This window comes from Ceratotherium simum, chromosome 2, assembly GCF_057802395.1.
Source record: "Ceratotherium simum simum isolate JZ-2026a chromosome 2, ASM5780239v1, whole genome shotgun sequence".
In the NCBI taxonomy this organism is placed as follows: domain Eukaryota; kingdom Metazoa; phylum Chordata; class Mammalia; order Perissodactyla; family Rhinocerotidae; genus Ceratotherium; species Ceratotherium simum.
In genome coordinates, this window is record NC_141901.1 from 17,990,922 (window position 1) to 18,008,076 (window position 17,155).

At 35.1% G+C, this 17,155-nt stretch overlaps 1 protein-coding gene across 1 annotated transcript in view; it reads right to left on the reverse strand.

Moving 5' to 3' along the window:
* Window positions 1–2,909: 2,909 nt before the first annotated feature.
* The window catches only part of SHCBP1L (SHC binding and spindle associated 1 like), a 46,869-nt gene continuing 32,623 nt past the window's right edge, over window positions 2,910–17,155 (reverse strand). The window contains exons 7-10 of the mRNA XM_004424950.2: window positions 6,520–6,673; window positions 4,864–5,114; window positions 4,033–4,155; window positions 2,910–3,161 (exon numbers count right to left, since the gene is read on the reverse strand). Coding sequence (XP_004425007.2) covers window positions 2,910–3,161; window positions 4,033–4,155; window positions 4,864–5,114; window positions 6,520–6,673 — 780 coding nt within the window. The remainder of the gene's footprint in view (window positions 3,162–4,032; window positions 4,156–4,863; window positions 5,115–6,519; window positions 6,674–17,155) is intronic.

The following is a 17,155-nucleotide window of genomic DNA, read 5'->3' on the forward strand; positions in this document are numbered from 1 at the left end:
TTTCTCTTTCACTTTAATAGTTTGGACAGATTAGACCCCTGTCCTCAAATTTATGGCTTTCTGATTATAACTGTTAAATCTATGAGATAACATGCATGCACTTCCCAACTTGAGTATCTCACGAATAATAGCAACTTGTTCCTATAACCACAGCAACTTCTCCACCTTGTGCTGCTGAGGAGTGCCTTTCAGTCCTTGGGTTGGTAACCACCTGCTGCTTTCACTGCTTCTGCTTCCTAGACTGACAAGAGGCTCTAGCATTGTAGTTCCCCTTCTGCTCTTCAACTCAGGCTCTACCCTAGCTGCTGCTGGCATGGCAGTGGAGCACAGGAAATCTCCACTCCCGCTGCTAGTCCCTTACAAAGAGGGGTTCTAATTCATCCCTTTTCATTCCACACCAAGGCCACTTTTTCTAATCTTGATTTGTCCAGTCTTCACCTCCTGAATCCTATCCTTTCCATCCCACCAGCTGTGATGAAATGTCCTTAAAAGTCCTGGATTGTAGTACTTCAGTCTTTTGCATAGGCAGAGAGACCCATTAGTAGCATTCTTTTAAAACTACTTAGCAGTTACTACTTGTGATGTGATGGTTACTAAGACCCCGTGCCTGTACTCCAAGAAATTTACAGTCTAGTAGGAAAGTCAGTATATGCACAAAAGGGAAGGGCAGAGCAGAAATATGGAACCATCTTTCCTTTAGGTTCTACGTTAGAATCTCTTTTAAATGTATCCAAGCTATGCATTGGATAGTTGGTCCTAGTGGCGGAAACTCTTCTTAAATCCTGTTTGGGTAGTGGAATTAGGATTTGTCTTCCCTTGACCTAGAAAATTGGTTAAGATAGGTGGTAGACAGAATAATGGTCCCCCCCAGAGATGTCCACATCCTAATCCCCGGAACCTGTAAATACATATCTTAGATGGCAAAAGGGACTTTGCAGATGTGATTAAAGTTAAGGACCTTGAGATGGGGAAATTAGCCTGGATTATCCAGGTGGGCTCAATCTAATTATGAGTCCTTAAAAGTGGAAGGGAGAGGCAGGAGAAATTCAAAGCAGGAAAGGTACTCGATTGTTGCTGGCTTTGAAGATGTAGGAAGGAGGCCATAACCCAAGGAATGCAGTTGGTCTCTAGAAGCTGGGAACAGCTCTCAGCTGACAACCGTCAAGGAAATGGATCTCTCTCCTACAAAGGCAAGGAACTGAATTCTACCAACAACCCAGATGGGCAAGGAAACAAATCCCCTAGAGCATCCAGAAAGAAACAAAACCCTATCTATCAACAGCTTGACTTTAGCCCAGTGGGACCTATGTCAAACTTCAACCTACAGAACTGTAAGATAATCTAAGTTGGTGTTTAAGCTTCTAAATTTGTGGTAATTTGTTATGATAGAGGGAAAAGGGGGTGGGATGGTAAAAGAGGGAGGAAAAACTTGATGAAAAATCAAATTTTTAGAAAATCTTAAAAATGCTTTGTGCATGGCTTAGGGATATGAGAATATAAACTATTCTGAAGTGGGCCTGGGGAAAGAGAAATAGGTTAGAAACCAATGGCAGCAAGAGAAAGGAGGCAGATGACCAATGAAGGAGAAGTTTGCTCACCCAAGGCTGTTGCTTTTTTGGCTCACTCTCAAAAGACCCTATTTTTGTCCATCACCTACTCTTCCTGAAGCCAAAAACAGGGAGGTGGGGGGAAAGGATTGGAAAGGAAAATCCCCACTTACAGCTCATTGAATTCATTATAGAAAAATTGTTCTTGTTAAGGCCTGCATGGACATTACCTGGAATTATCTTTTACGTCATCCAGCTAACAAGACCTTATGTAAAAAAAAAAGACAAACACTGAAGAACAACCACGCCTTATTCAGCTCAGCTTCAAGAGATTCTCCATGGTAACACAGGGTCACCTTTGCTAGGTTACAGATAACATGAAGCAAAAGTCACATTGAGGAAGGAAAAGTTTGTGTTTAAGCCTGAGTGCTTATTTCCTTTTATATACTCAAGATAAGTTCTGCTATGTGAAAAAAAACCATTAGTTGTATCTTAGACTTGAACCCGTATTTTAGTGGACACATGGCCATCCAATTTAAAGATTATATTTCCTAGCTTCACTTGCAGTTAGGTGTAGCTATGTGATTAGATTCTAGCTGGAGGGAGGCATGAAAGTTGAAATAACATGTGCAACTTTGTAGAAGGGTCCTATCCCTTCTCTTTGGCTAGAATTTGGACATAATGGCTTGAGCAACAATGCTATCTTGGACCATGCGGTGACTTTGAATGGAAACCATACAATGGTAAAACAAGGTGGAAGAAGCTTGAGTTTCTAATACGGAGCACCTACCTACCAGCCCTACACGGAGTACCAAATGAAACATCTACTAGCCCTATAGAGTACCTCTGGGCTTCTTGAATATGAGGGAAAAATACATTTCTATATTGTTTACCTCTCAATTTGGATTTCCTCGTTTGCTGCAGATGGACCTAATCCTATATAATACAGTGCTATCTTAGCTTGTTCAAGTTACTGGCACAGATAAAATGAATCAGGAATTGGCTGTCAACTTACTTTTTTTCTGTTCTCTAAACAGAACACCTAATGCTTCTTTATTGGACTAAGTATTAAAAACAATGTGTAAAACCGCATTTGTTTTTGGAATTAAGTGATGGTGGTACCATATACTAAAAAGATACTAAATACCACTGAATTATATACTTTAAAGGGTGATTTTTATAGTGTGTGAATTATATCTCAAAATTGTTATTAAAAAACATGTTAATGAATCATTCAGTGAAAGCATTAAAGTGTTTATTTTTTCATTAAATAACTTGAATTTAATTAAAACTACCATTTCTTTGGGATATGAGAATTATTTATTAAATATCTGAAATATAAAACTTATAAATCCAGATGCTTTAACTTGTGATTATTCTGATATCCCCCTTTAAGTTTGCTTCTATTTTATTATTATTCATTTCCAGATTCAGATTTTGCATTACTTTGGAGAGCATATTATTGTCTTTTTTATCTCCTGAAGCAGCTCCTTTGTTGAGGGTTTCTTCTTCTACAATAAAGAACCGTTCAGTTGGTTGAATAATGCTTACTCCATAGCCATTGTTGTTGTAAATATGATTATTAGTCATCTTCAATTTGGGTGCTGGAAGAACCTGTTAAATTATTCAAGGAAATTAGTTTTTCAATAATTTCTATAAAAATAAAATATGAACTAATGAGCATGTCATTAACTGTAGAACTTATTCTTGAGTTTATACATTTCTTTAAAACAACTGAATCTCAGTTTTGAATAGTGTTACTTTCCTCACACTGATTTATTTTATATTAACTACAAAAATGTTTAATAAAAGAAATATTAATTGAATTTTCAATTTTATCAGTTACTGATGAACATAACTGATTCTAGATGGGCATATAGCAATATCTCATGAAGCTGACTTTTAATATAACATGATAAATATGAAGATAAATAATTTCAGATAATGAAAATGATAAACATGAAAATAATTTCAAATAATAATATATAAACTAGAGTTCTAGGGAAAAACTTCATTAACTACATATGTCTAGAGAGGGCCCTAGAAAGGTAGAATTTATAGAAGAAAGGAATGGGAAGGCATTTCACTTCTAAGTTATTGCTATTGTCTTAATTGGCTAGCTTAAATTATTTTACAAAGTTTGAAAGTAACACTTAAATAATATATTATTCTCTTAATTTGCTTTACTTTCTAAAATGTATTACAGATCTGCTCAATGGAAAAATTAAAACATTTTTATAAGAGCAAAACTTATCCACTTTCTCATATTCAAAGTTATTTGCTAAGAATTTAAGTTGAAATTATAAAATTATAAGACTAAACTTGGTTCCTATCAGCCATCATTTAAACTATATTTTAATTATTTGTACTATTTTCCAAATCAGATAACATTTAGACTAAATTTTAAGACTAAAACTAATATTTTAGTATCTTTGTAATAAATATAGCTCTTACAATGATTCTATATTAAGAAATAGGAGAATACCTTCATATTAACTCCACCTAAGGTGCTTTCTGAACTGTTGCTGGTTCTGAGGTTATTACAATGATGAATTTCATTCCTTTCCAAAATGGCTATGCTCCCAGGATACAGTTCAACACCAGCACCCTGTAAATTAAAAGCAAAACAGTCTACAAAACACACACATACCTCTCTTAAAATTTTCTTTACATTTGAAAACTGTAATTCTTTATTAGCACTCTGAACACACTAAGTTATATGAAAATACATGATAGTGAATGCAACAATTTATTGTACAGCTATTTAAAAATGTTGAAAATTAATAATATCTGTGTTAGAAAATCATTAGGCCTAGAAGGAAAGCTGAAGTCATATAGTCCATTACACTGCTCTCCCACCCAAAGGAAGTCTCTAGAAGGGAGTCAAAAATCTCTTTAGGCAGTTCTTTTCAATAGTTTATAAAAACTTACTTGTACAAACTCAAAAATCCCTCATAATGCTGCTAAAGTCTATTTGCTCATTTCGGTAGAAATTAAGAAAAAGTCATTCTGTAAAAAGATCCTCTTATTTTTCTGCTTCCTTTAATCTTTTTTCTTATTCAATTTTCCAGTCCTTTAATGATCTTTTTGATTGTTATCTGAAGACTCAAGCTCCTTTGGACTTAGGCAGTCCATTTTTCCTAAGTGTACTATCACACTCTTGTACTTGCCCTCATTTTGTTTATTTTTGTCAGTTTCTAAGCTTAATTATAATTCAATTCAAAGATGAATTAACTGTTACCCTTTGTTTGCATATTAAGATCACTCAAAGTTATCTATCGTCATATAAAGCTGTAGTTTTTATAAAATGAAGTACCTGGGCACCAGTTATCTCACTGTCTGTAATTGTCAAAGCAGCCCCTGTAAGAACACACACTCCTGTTCCTTCACATTTTAATATACAGTTTTCTAGAGTCAAGTGACCAGACTCCACCACCACAATACCATCAACAGTCCCTTGTTGTATCAAAGATAGATGCATTAGTTTCACATTATCAGCTTTGGACACCACAAAACTGTCACGACAAGCTTCAGAAGTAATGATAATTTCCTCTCTCTTTCCAACTCCTGATTAATAGGGACAAAAATACATAATTATGTCAGTAACCCCAGAGTTTAAAGCCCTTTAGTCATTCAATAATACTGTTTTTCTTTTCACATATTTTAATAAGTAATATATGTAATTATTCAGTTAACTAATTAGATACTTAACTATAACGTAATCTTTCATCCTTATTTTGATGTCACGATGGAAGAATCTGGGTTCATTAATTCAACAGACTCATTCCACTATGTATTTCCCTAAATTATATAATCAGCAGTCATCTACAAAATGTCTAAGATATAAAAAGTATCTTCCCATAATCTGGTTTCAGAGCCATAATAAATTACCATAACTAAGAAAGACTAGCAGAGCCCCCTGAATTAGGTTACAAGATTAATGTAATCATAGCCATAATTTTGCTCTAGAGTAGTAAAAGTAATCATCTAAATTTATCATCAATTTAAAAATAAGGGGTTTGAGCTTCAAGAAGGCTACAAATTTTTAAAATTACAAATATGATCCTTGTTACCCATATAGTTCAGCAAAATACTACTGATTACAGTCATGAAAATTTTGCTCAATTTTGAATTGACAGGCCAAGTTTAAGTCACCTGTTCTGTTCTTTTAGCCAGACAGTAGGACTACCCTTATTACTTCAAGGTAAAAGGGCAGAATTAAAGTTACTAAATATCTTCAGAACCTAAAAGAAATTTAGTAAACTCTGCTTTTCTACTTCTATTTTAGCAAATTTGCATGTGAATTAATCTTTTTTTAGAAAATGCTGAGTATATTTTAATATAGCCTTTCTTTTGGGTTTTCCTACTAAAGTGATATGAAGAGCAGTGGAGATAGCTGAGAAACAAGTAGTTGGAGTAAAAATATAGATGGAGCTAATAGGGAATATTATGAACTGGTTTTTTGGTTTTCTCCTGGTTTTGATCATTTATTTAGAATCTGTGCTTGTGCTGCATTATCATGGGGAAGAAGTAGCATCATGGATTGATTTGCTCTGGTACAGTATGTCCAAATGAGGTCACAGGTAATATGAACAGGTGAGAAAATGTTATGTAAAGGGCACATACGGGGGCTGGCCCCGTGGCTTAGCGGTTAAGTGCGCGCGCTCCACTGCTGGCGGCCTGGGTTCAGATCCCGGGCGTGCACTGAGGCACCGCTTCTCCAGCCATGCTGAGGCCGCGTCCCACATACAGCAACTAGAAGGATGTGCAGCTATGACATACAACTATCTACTGGGGCTTTGGGGGGAAAAAATAAATAAAATCTTAAAAAAAAAAAAAAAAAAGCACATATGGGATTTTTTATGAAACAAATTCTGTTCTGATTTCTAATAATTTGATTAACCATGTTTATAATATACAATTTGTCCAGTATACACAGCTATAAAAAGACTGCAGAGGATGCCCTGCTAACCCTTTATAATGATGTCATCAGTCAACAGAGCAAGATTTACAGCTTGATATTCTCCTGGAAAAATAACTACTGTATCTCCACTATAACAGCTATCCAAAGCCAAATCCAAATCATCATGCTGTTGGAGAAGTGTGTCTGAAGATAAGTCCTTTACCTGAAAAGAAGAAATAAAACAGTTATTCCTTCAACAATAGGTTAAACTGAAATAGGTCATTTTAATCAGTTAACTTGTTGGTAATGTGCTTTTTCCAAAGACTTACCTTCCACAGGTAATACACTATAAATACCGTATATATTTATGTTCTTTGATCAAAGTATCAGTCCATTAAGGGAATGATGAAATGAGATTTTCTTTACGATCACCAATAATTTTACAGCTATTAAATACTGTGTGCCAGAAGTCATATTTTGAACTTTACATATTACCTCTTAAGCCTCACAACAGTTCTTTGAGGTAAAGTACTATCTGTTTATAAGGTTAAGGAAATTGAAATTGAGTAAGATTAAATGATTTGCCCAAGGACACAGTGGTGGTGAAGCTAAGCTTTAGATCGAGGTCTTTATGACACCAGATCTTTTTCTAATATACTACTTTTCTTTAACTCAGATTGACCCTACAATTTTGGTAAATCAACAACATGTTATATATTAAACATTCTAGAACTAAAAACAAAAAGTACTAGGAATTTGCACTGGGAGTGAAAAAGTGGAGAGAAGTTCATTATTAGTGCCATGAAGAGTGAGGAACTTTAAAAATAAAATTTAGAAAATAAAAATATATTCTGAAAAAAATGCCTTACTCTTTTATCCTAATAGAAATGGCATTATCATTCATATATCTTTTTTCTTATTATAAAATTTGCACGTGTTATAAAAAAACAGAAAATAAAAGCATAACGAAAATGGAAATTTCAACCTATAAATTTTTACCTAAGTAAAATCTATTTATATAGATATTTCCTTCTAGTGTTTTTCACCTGCATATATTCATTTATTCATAATACTAATATATCATACATGTATATGGTTTTTGAATCCTGATTTTTCATTATATCACATTTCCCCAGCTCTTGGAAATATTTTTTCAAAGCCTAATTTTTAATGGTTACATAATCATCATATGGATGTATCATAATTTATAATTAAATTATGATTAATTTCTAACTCTTATTTAGATGGTTTACAAATTGCCAAAATTATGAAAATACTACAAAAAATAAATCCTTATGCACATCTCTAGTTCTTTCTTTAGGATAAATTACTAGATAGGGAATTAGGGAGTCAAAGGTATAAAACATTTTAAGCCTCCTGGGTACATCCGGCCAATGTCCCCTCCAGAAAAGTTTAACCAATTAAAACTTGGTTTGAGACTCATTTTGCTGCAAACTCATCAGCATGGGGTATCTTTTAAATTTATAAAATATTTCCCGCTTTAATAGGCAAAATCCTCACTGCCTCATTTTAATTTCCATTCCTTTGATGAGCAAGAGTGAGTGAACATTTTTTTCCAGATATATATGCAACTTTTATAATCCTCACTAGATCAGCAAACCACTACATTGATTTGTGCAGCCATTGCATATTACAATCTCTAAATACTGTGGAGGCAGACAGTACAAGGATTACCTCTGTAAATAAATAATTTTGAAGAACTCTAGAATTTGTCTCATATTTTTCTTATTCATTGAAACAGGAAACAGGAGAGAAAAAAAGTTTGATGGGGGAAGATAAGGAGTTAATTTTGGTGCCAGTTAATTTGAGGTACCAGTGGAGTTGCTAAGTAGAGGTATCCAGTAGACTATGGATACAAGGGTCTAGAATATAGGACTGAGATCTGACTAGGCATCGAGATCTTGGCATTATTTACTTATATGATAATTCGAGCATAGGAATGGATGAGATTACCTACAAGAATGTGTAAAGAGGGAAAGATAGGACCCTTGGACAGAACACTGAGGAATAACATTTAAAGGATAGGCAGAAACAAAAGAAGATCTCACAAAGAAAGCTGAGGAATAACCAAAGAGGTGGTAAGAAGATCAGAAGACTAAGATGTCATGAAAGGAGGAAGGAGTTGATAATGTCAAATGCTGCTGAAAGATTAAACGAGATGGTAATCCCTAAGTTGTGCTCACTGCATTTTGCCACAGCTTTGTCCCATATGGCCATAAGAGCATTTTCACTGGTATTCTGGAGGCAGAAACCAGATCATAGTGAGTAGAGGCATGAATGTGAAAGAAGTAGAGACAAATGCAGACAAATATTTCAAGAAGTTTTGCTCTGCAAGGGAAGAAATAGATATGAAGTATTTAGGGTAAATATTATTTTGTTATTTAAGCTAGAACAGAATTGACTGTCTCAATGTGTTCAGGAAGGAGAGAGTAGAGAGGAAGATACAAGAAAGAGGTGACATCATGGAAATGGTGGAGTAAAGAGCTCTAAGAATTGGTTCTTCCACTGAAGCAAACATTAAGTTGGCAAAAAATGACAGAATCAACTTTTTTGGAATGCTGGAATCTAATCAAACATAGTAACCAAGGGAATGCTTAATGAAAAGGCTGTTAAAAATCAGTAAGAAAGCGTTGTGGTGTTTTTGCTTACCTGCCTACCATCCCCCATTCTCCAGCTTGGCAGCAGCTGTGAAGATAACCCATGTTTCTCGTGTGGCTTGCTAGTGCTGGGGTGGGTGTGGGGTGGGGGCAGTAGGACCTTATTCTCAAAAAATTGTGGTTGTGCATTTTGATCTGTCTGATGGTCAGTATCTCAGAGGAGGGACTGGCAAAGAAGCTGACCTTTGTTTCTCCCCTCTCAGGATGGAGCAGCTTTGCAGGCACGATCTGATGAAAGCGTTTAAAGACATACACTACCCATAACTGCCTGGGGCAAAGGACCAAGAAAGGGGCAAGGAAAAGCCTGCAAGGGAGGAGGCTGAGGAGGAAGATTCTTGGGGGAATAAGGGCTACCCCATATACTGAGGAATCTACAGTGAAATGCACATGCCCAGGGCTGGGTGCATGCTCAGAAGAGATGTGAAAGGACCCTAGGCTTGTGAGTCCAGCTGATCACTAGACCCTGTGCAAGGAGGTGGTGAAAGCTAAGGCAGAGTTGTAGGCTGAATGGCTTAGCTTTGAAGGAGGGCCTCAGTGCAGAGCTAATCTGCAAAACCAGAGTTTTTTTTTCTTTTTAGCTGCAAGTGATTAAGGAGATCTCTGTCAGGTCACTGGCCACTGCTGAGATAACATAATAGAGACTTCAGCAGCCACACACAAAAAGGAATATAGCCTTTACAAAATAGTTTGGAAAATTCACTAAACATGGACAACTGCAGTCCTCAACAGTCAATAAAGCAAACCTTGGGGATGGGGTAGAATCCAATTTCCAGAGTTACCACATTATAATATTCAAAATACCCAGTTTTCAACAAAAAATTACAAGACATACAAAGAAACAGGAATCTATGGCCCATTCACAGAGAAAAAAGATATTGACAGAAACCATCCCTGAGGAAGCCCAGAAAAGACTTTGGACTGACCAGACAAAGATTTAAAATCAACTGTCTTAAATATGCTCAAAAAGCTAAAGGAAACCATGGACAAAGTACTAAAGGAAGCAAGAGAATAATGTATGGACAAATAGAGAATATCAATAAAGAGAGAAAAATTATAAAAAGGAACCAAATAGAAATCCTATAGCTGAAAAATATAATAGCTGAAATGAAAAACTCACTAGAGAGGTTTGACATCAGATTTGAGCAGGCAGAAAATAGAATCAACAAACTTGAAGACAGGACAATTGAAATTATCCAGTTTGAGGAGCAGAAAGAAAAAACCATGAAGAAAAATGAACAAACTTGAAGGGACCAGTGGTACACCGTCAAGCATACCAGTGAAATCCACACCAACACACATTTATAATCAGATGGTTGAAAGCCAAAACAAAGAGAGTCTTGAAAGCAGCAAGAGAGAAGCAATCAATATGTACAAGGAATGGGTAGTAAGATTAACAGCTGATTTCTAAACAGAAACCATGGAATTCAGGAAGCAGTGGGATGGCATATTTTTAAAGTGCTGAAAGGAAAAAACTCAACCAAAAATTCTGTATCTAGCAAAACCATTCTTCAAAAATGAAGAATTAAGACATTCTCAGATAAACAAAGGCTGGATCTTCCCTACAAGAAATGCTAAAGGGAGTCCTTCAGACTGAAGGAAAAGGACACTAGATAGTAACTCAAAGCCATACGAAGAAATAAAGAACTCTAGTAAAGCTAACTACATGGGTAAATATAAAGCCAGTATTATTGTAATCTTGGTTTGTAACTCCTCTTTTTGTTTCCTATATGATTTAAAAGAGCAATGCATATAACGATAATTAAAAATCCATGTTAATGGGCAATGTATAAAGATGTAATTTGTGGGGATAGCAACATAAAGGGGGGATGGAGCTGTACAAGAGCAGAGTATTTATATGCTATTAAAGCAAAGTTGGTATCAATTCAAACTAGATGTTATAAATTTAGGATATTGTAATCTTCATGGTAACCACTAAGAATATGACTAAGAAATATACAGAAAGGAAATGAGGATGAATCAAACAATACACTAGAAAAAAAGCATCAAGCACAAAAGAATATGACATATAGAAAACAACTAGCAAAATGGCAAAAGTAAGTCCTTCCTTATCAGTAATCATTTCAAATGTAAGTAGATTAAGATCACCAATTAAAAGACAGAGACTGGTAGAATGGATAAAGAAACATAATCCAACTATGTGATGTCTACGAAGGACTCATTTTAGATCCAAAGACACAAATCAATAGTGAAAAGACGAAAAAAATATTCCATACAAATAGTAACCAAAAGAGAATTGGAGTGACTATACTAATATTAGACAAAATAGACTTTAAGTCAAAAATTGTTACCAGGGACAAAGAAGGACATTATATATTGAAAAAAATTTTTAATTCATCAAGAAGATATAATTATAATAAGCATATATGCACCAAACAATGAAGCCCCAAAGTATATGAAGCAAACATTAACAGAATTGAAGGGAGAAACAGACAATTCTACATACTAGTTGGAGACTTCCATACTCCTCTTTCAATAATGACTAGAACATGTAGTCATTCTTCTAAACAGAAGATCAATAAGGAAATAGAGTACTTGAACAACACTATAAACCAGCTAGACCTACCCTAACACACACATATAAACCTAAATACATATACAGAACCCAACACAGAGGGATACACATGCTTTTTAAGTGCACATGGAACATTCTCCAGGATACACCATATGTTAAGCCACAAAACAAGTCTCAATAAATTTACCACAGTGGAATTAAGTTAGAAATTAGTAAAACCAGGAAAAGTGGAAAATTTGTAAATATGTAGAAATTAAACAACACACTCTTAAATAACCAATGGTTCAAAGAAGAAAACCCAAGGAAAATAAGAAAATGCTTTGAGATGAATGAAAATGAAAACACAACATACCGAAACTTATTGGATGCTAAAAGCAGAGTTCCAGAGTGAAATTTACAGCAATAAACACCTACATTAAAAAAGAAAGATTTCAGGGGCCAGCCCGGTGGCATAGTGGTTAAGATCGCGCTCTCTGCTTTGGCGGTCCAGGGTTTGTGGGTTCGGATCCCGGGCACAGAGTTATGCACTGCTCATCAAGCCATGCTATGGCAGGCATCCCACATACAAAATAGAGGAGGATGGGCATAGATGTTAGCTCAGGGTTTATCTTCCTCACACACACAAAAAATTTCATATCAACAATTTAACTTTATATCTTAAAGAACTAGAAAAAGAACAAACTAAACCCACAGCCAGCAGAAGAAAAGAAATTATAAAGATTAAAGAAGAGATAAATGAAGTGGAGAACAGAAAAACAATAGAATTAATGAAGTCAAAAGTTGATTCTTTGAAAAGATCAACAAAACTGACAAACCTTTAGCTAAACTAAGAAAAAAGGGAGAAGGAGCAAAAAACTAAAATAAGAAATGAAAATGGGGGGATTACTACTAACTTTACAGAAATAAAAAGGATTATAAGAGGATATGATGAACAACTGTAAACCAACAAATGCACCAATTTCATACCAACAAAGATAAGTGGACAAATTCCTAGAAATACACAAATTACCAAAACTGACTCAAGAAGAAACAGAAAATCTGAACAGACCTATAACAAGTAAAGAGATTGAATCAGTAATCAGAAACCTCCCAACAAAGAAAACTCTAGGACTAGACGGCTTCATTTGTAAATCCTACCAAACATTTAAAGAAAAATTAACACCAATCCTTCTCAAATTCTTCCAAAAAATAGGAGAGGAGAATAACTCCTAACTCCTTCTATGAGGCCATCATTCTCTGATAAGAAAGCTGGATAAAGAAAACTACAGACCAATATCTCTTATGAATATAAATGCAAAAGTCCTCAACAAATTCTAGCAAACCAAACCCAACAATATTAAAAGAGTTATACACCATGACCAAGTGGGATTTATCCCAGGAATTCAAGGTTAGTTTAACATAAAAAATCAATGTAATACATTACAGAAATAGAATGAAGGGGAAAAACACATACATGATCATCTCAGTTGATGCAAAAAAAGCATTTTACAAAAATTCAATACCTTTTCATCATTAAAAAATACAAATTAGGAATAGAAAGGAATTTCCTCAACATGATAAAGGGAATTTATTAAAAAACAGCTAATATCATACTCAATTGTGAAAGACTTTGAAAACTTTCTCCCTGTATTAGTTTCCTAGGGCTGCCATAACAACATTCCACAGACTGGGTTAGCTAAACAACAGAAATTTTTTTCTCACAGTTCTGGATGTTCCAAATCCAAGATCAAGGTGCTGGTAAGTTAGGTTTCTTTTGAGGCCTCTCTCCTTGGCTTGCAGATGGCCACCTTCTTGCTGCCTCTTCACATGGTTGTCCTTCTGTGCACATGCCCCCCTGGTATCCCTGTTCAAATTTCCTCATCTTATAAGGACACCAGTCAGATTAGGTTAGGACCCACCATAATGGCCTCATTTTAACTTAATAACTTCTTTAAATACCTTATACCCAAATATATATAGTTACATTCTGAGGTACTGGGGCTTAGGACTTCAACATATGAATTTTGGGGAGGCAAAATTCAGCCTATAATACCCCCTAAGATCAGGAACAAGACAAAGATACCCACTTTTACCACTGCTATTCAACATTGTACTAGCCAGAAGTTCTAGCCAGAGCAACTACGTAAAAAGAAAGAAAAGGCTTCTAGATTGGAAAAGAAGTAAATTATCTCTACTTGCAGACAACATGATTCTGTATATCCTATACATAGAAAATCCCAAAGAATCCAGCAAAAAAGTATTATAGCTAATAAATTCAGCAAAGTTGCATGGTACAAGATCAATATGCAAAAGTCAGTTTTGTTTCTATATACCAGCAATGAGCAATCTGAAAAGGAAATTAAGGAAACAACTCCATTTACAATAGCATCCAAAATAATAAAATATCTAGGAACAATTTTAACCCACATAAAAGGTGAAAGCCTTGGGGCTGGCCCAGTGGTGTAGTGGTTAAGTTTGCATGCTCCACTTCGGTGGCCCGGGGTTCACAGGTTCGGATCCTGGGCGTGGACCTACGCACTGCTTATCAAGCCATGCTGTGGTAGGCATCCTATATATAAAGTAGAGGAAGATGGGCATGGATGTTAGCCCAGGGCGAATCTTCCTCAGCAAAAAGAGGAGGATTGGCAACAGAGGCTACCTCAGGGCTAATCTTCCTAAAAAAAAAAAAAAGTGTGTCAAGGCCATTCCTATAGAATGCTCATTAATCGGATAATGCCAGCTGATGAGAAATGTGTCCCAATCTGCCCCAAGGCTCTGGCCTTGGCATTCACTGCCCCATTTTAAAACTTACTACAAAGCTACAATAAACTGTGATACTGTCATAAGGATAAACATATAGACCAATGGAATAGAACTGAAAGCCCAGAAATAAACCCTCGAACCATGGCCAACTGATTTTCAACAAAGGTGCCAAGACAATTCAAGGGGGAAAGAATAATGGTGTTGGGACAATAATGGTGTTGGGACAATTGGATATTTACATGCAAAAGAATGACACTGGACCCCCACTCACACACCATATGCAAAAATTAACTGAAAATGGATCAATGACCTAAGTATAAGAGCTAAAATCATAAAACTCTTAGAAGAAAACATAAGCGTAAATCTTTATGCACTTGTATTTGGCAACAGATTCTTAGATATGACACCAAAAATAATAAATGGATAATAAAAGAAAAAATAGATAAACTGAACATCATCAAACTTTAAAACTTTTGTGCATCAAAGGACATTATCACGAAAATTAAGAGACAACTATGGAATGGGAGAAAATATTTGCAAAGCATACATTTAATATGAGTATAGTATCCAGAATATATAAAGAATTCATAATCAACAATAAAAAGACAAACATCCCAATTAAAAATGGGCATAAGACTTGAATAGACATTTCTCCAAAGAAGTTATACAAATGGCCAACAAGCACATGAATAGATGCTCAACATCATTAGTCATTAGGGAAATGAAAATCAAAACTACAATGAGATACCACTTCATACCCACTAGGATAACTAAAAACAAAGATATCAACAAGTGTTGATAAGAATGTGGAGAAATCAGAACCCTCATACATTGCTGATGGGAATGTAAAATGGTTCAGTTGCTGTGGAAAACAGTTTAGTGGTTCTTTGAAAAGTTAAACATAGAAGTACCATATTAGCTAGTAATTCTACTCCTCGTTATATACCCAAAAGAATTGAAAGCAGGTAGTCAAACGTTTGTATATGAATGTTCATAGCAATACTATTCACAACTGCCAAAAGGTGTAAACAACTTAAATGTCTATCAACTGATGAATGGATAAACAAATTGTGGTATATACATACAATGGATTATTATTCAGCCATAAAAAGAAATGACATAAGAGAGCAAGAGAAGAAAGGAACAGAGAAGAACTACAAAAACAACTAGAAAACAATTAACAAAATGGCAATAAGTACATACTATCAATAATTACTTTAAATATAAATGGACTAAAAGCTCCAATCAAAAGACATAGGGTGGCTGAATGGATAAAAAAATCAAGATCCATATATATGCTGCCTAAAAGGACTCACTTCAGCTCTAAAGACACACACAGACTGGAAGTGAAGGGATGGAAAAAGATATTCCAGTGCAAATGGAAATGAAAAGAAAGCTGGGGTAAAAATACTTAGACAAAATAGATGTTAAAACAAAGACTGTAAAAAGAGACAAAGGAGCCAGCCCTGATAGCCTAGTGGTTAAGGTTTGGCACGCTCTGCTCCAGCGGTCCAGGTTCAGTTCCCAGGCACAGAACCACACCACTGGTCTGTCTGCTATGGCGGCGGCAGCTAACACAGAAGAACTAGAAGAACTTACAAGTAGACTATACAACTATGTACTGGGGCTTTAGGGAGGGGGAACAAAAAGATGAAGATTGACATCTGTATGTTAGCTCACGGTGAATCTTTCCCAGCAAAAAACAGAGAAAGAAGAACATTACATAATGATAAAGGGATTAATCCAACAAGAGGATATAACACTTATAAATATCTATGCACCCCACATAAGAGCACCTAAATACATAAAGCAAATATTAACAGACTTAAAGGGAGAAACTGACAGTAATGCAATAATAGCAGGGCACTTCAACACTCCACTTACATCAATGGATAGATCATCCAGACAGAAAATCAACAAGGAAACATTGGCCTTAAACAACACATTAGACCAGATGGACTTAATAGATATATACAGACCACTCCATCCCAAAACAGCAGAATACACATTCTTTTCAAGTGCACATGGAACATTCTCCAGGATAGATCACATATCAGAACACAAAACAAGTCTCAATAAATTTAAGAAGATTGAAATTATATCAAGCATTTTTTCCAACCATAATAGTATGAAACTAGAAATCACTTACAAGAAGAAAACCAGAAAAAACACAAACACATGGAGACTAAACAACATGCTACTAAACAACCAATGGATCAATAAAGAAATCAAAGAGGAAATCAAAAACTACCTTGAGACAAATGAAAATGGAAACACCATGTTCCAAAATCTACAGGAAGCAGCAAAAGCAATTCTAAGAGGAAAGTTTATAGCCATACAGGCCTACCTCAAAAAGCAAAAAAATCTCAAATAAATAATCTAACTTTACACCTAAAGGAACTAGAAAAAGAACAAACAAAGCTCAAAGTTATTAAAACAGAGGAAATAAATATTAGAGTGGAAATAAATAGAGACCATAAAAAAATACAAAAGATCAATAAAACTAAGAGTTGGTTCTTGGAAAAGATAAACAAAATTGATAAACCTTTAGTCAGACTCATCAAGAAAAAAAAGAGAGAGGGCCCAAATAAATAAAATCAAAAATGAAAAAGAAGTTACAACTGGCACCACAGAAATACAAAGGATCATAAGAGATTACTATGAACAATTATATGCCAACAAATTGGACAACCTAGAAGAAAGGGATAAATTCTTAGAAACATACAATCTTCCAAGACTTAATCAGGAAGAA